The sequence below is a fragment of the Echinops telfairi genome, unplaced genomic scaffold, assembly GCF_000313985.2.
Source record: "Echinops telfairi isolate 266 unplaced genomic scaffold, ASM31398v2 ScPeMD7_7458;HRSCAF=8496, whole genome shotgun sequence".
Taxonomy (NCBI): domain Eukaryota; kingdom Metazoa; phylum Chordata; class Mammalia; order Afrosoricida; family Tenrecidae; genus Echinops; species Echinops telfairi.
In genome coordinates, this window is record NW_022111358.1 from 50846591 (window position 1) to 50847662 (window position 1072).

At 55.6% G+C, this 1072-nt stretch overlaps 1 protein-coding gene across 1 annotated transcript in view; it reads right to left on the bottom strand.

The window, feature by feature from the left end:
* The window catches only part of CCDC57 (coiled-coil domain containing 57), a 59658-nt gene that overhangs the window by 46780 nt on the left and 11806 nt on the right, over positions 1–1072 (bottom strand). Inside the window, exon 10 of the mRNA XM_045299529.1 lies at positions 862–1010. Coding sequence (XP_045155464.1) covers positions 862–1010 — 149 coding nt within the window. The remainder of the gene's footprint in view (positions 1–861; positions 1011–1072) is intronic.

Consider the following 1072-nt stretch of genomic DNA (forward strand, 5'->3'; position numbering starts at 1 on the left):
GGGGGGGGGGGCAAATCCCTGGTGGCACTAAGCAAGAGAAAAGGGCGTGCAGGTGTGTGCACGCGGCATGCACAGACCAAGGAGGGAGCCAGCTCAGCGAGTGGGAACATGAACTCCAGAGGCTGAACTCACAGGGGACCCCGTCTCCAGCCCCAGGCACACTCTCAACTCCAGAGAGAAGCACGTGTACGTTATGCCACACGGTTTTAAAAACTTCAGATCAAATGGGCCATTTCCTAGCAAAATATTAAAAAGTGGCCCATATCGAAATCTGGAGAGTCCTTTAACTATCAGGGGAAAAATAAGCCTGGGCTCACGATGTAAAGCCTTCCCACAAGGGAAACTCCAGGAGCAGGGGCTTCAGGATGGAATTCTACCCCCGACAGGAACCTGATCCACAGGAGGGCACAGAAATGGGCAGCACCACCCCCGCATTCGCGGGCAGACCGGCTGGACTCCAGACCAGCATGGGCGCTCCGAGAAAGGGAAGCCATGGCCCAGATGGAATCCAGTCGTTTGAAGCTGAAATCTTGGCTACCAGACCCAGCAATGAGCATGTTCCAGAAAAGGCACATAGATTTCTCAATCCAGAGCACTCTGCGTCCCTGGTGCTAGAGAAGATGGAGCTGAAAGGCAGGGGTAAAACACAGGAGGCGGCCAGGGGACAGTAATGAAAGCTGAGGACCAGGGGACACGCCAGCTGGGGCCCCGCCGAGATTCATGGGATCACCCGGCAGTGAGCCATGAGTACTGTCCTGATTGCTTCTTGTGTCATTCACAGAGGACCAGGCAGGGACAAGCCCGGGGGGAGATGAGAGCGAGAGGGGGGTGTGTGTCCCACGAGGCAGAAGGCTCACCCACAGGGTCTTCAGTGGCACCGATGCTGGGCAGAACGTCCACATCAGACGAGGACTTTTGGGGAGGGTCTAACACGCCTCCTAATTGGTCTTCCAGTGTTTTGAACTTATGCTTCAGACTCTGTATTTCTGCTTCAAGGGCCAGAACGTAATCTGGCAAGACAAAAGCCATGAAGCCCGTGAAGGCACACACGAGCAGAGCAGGCTGCAGGGAG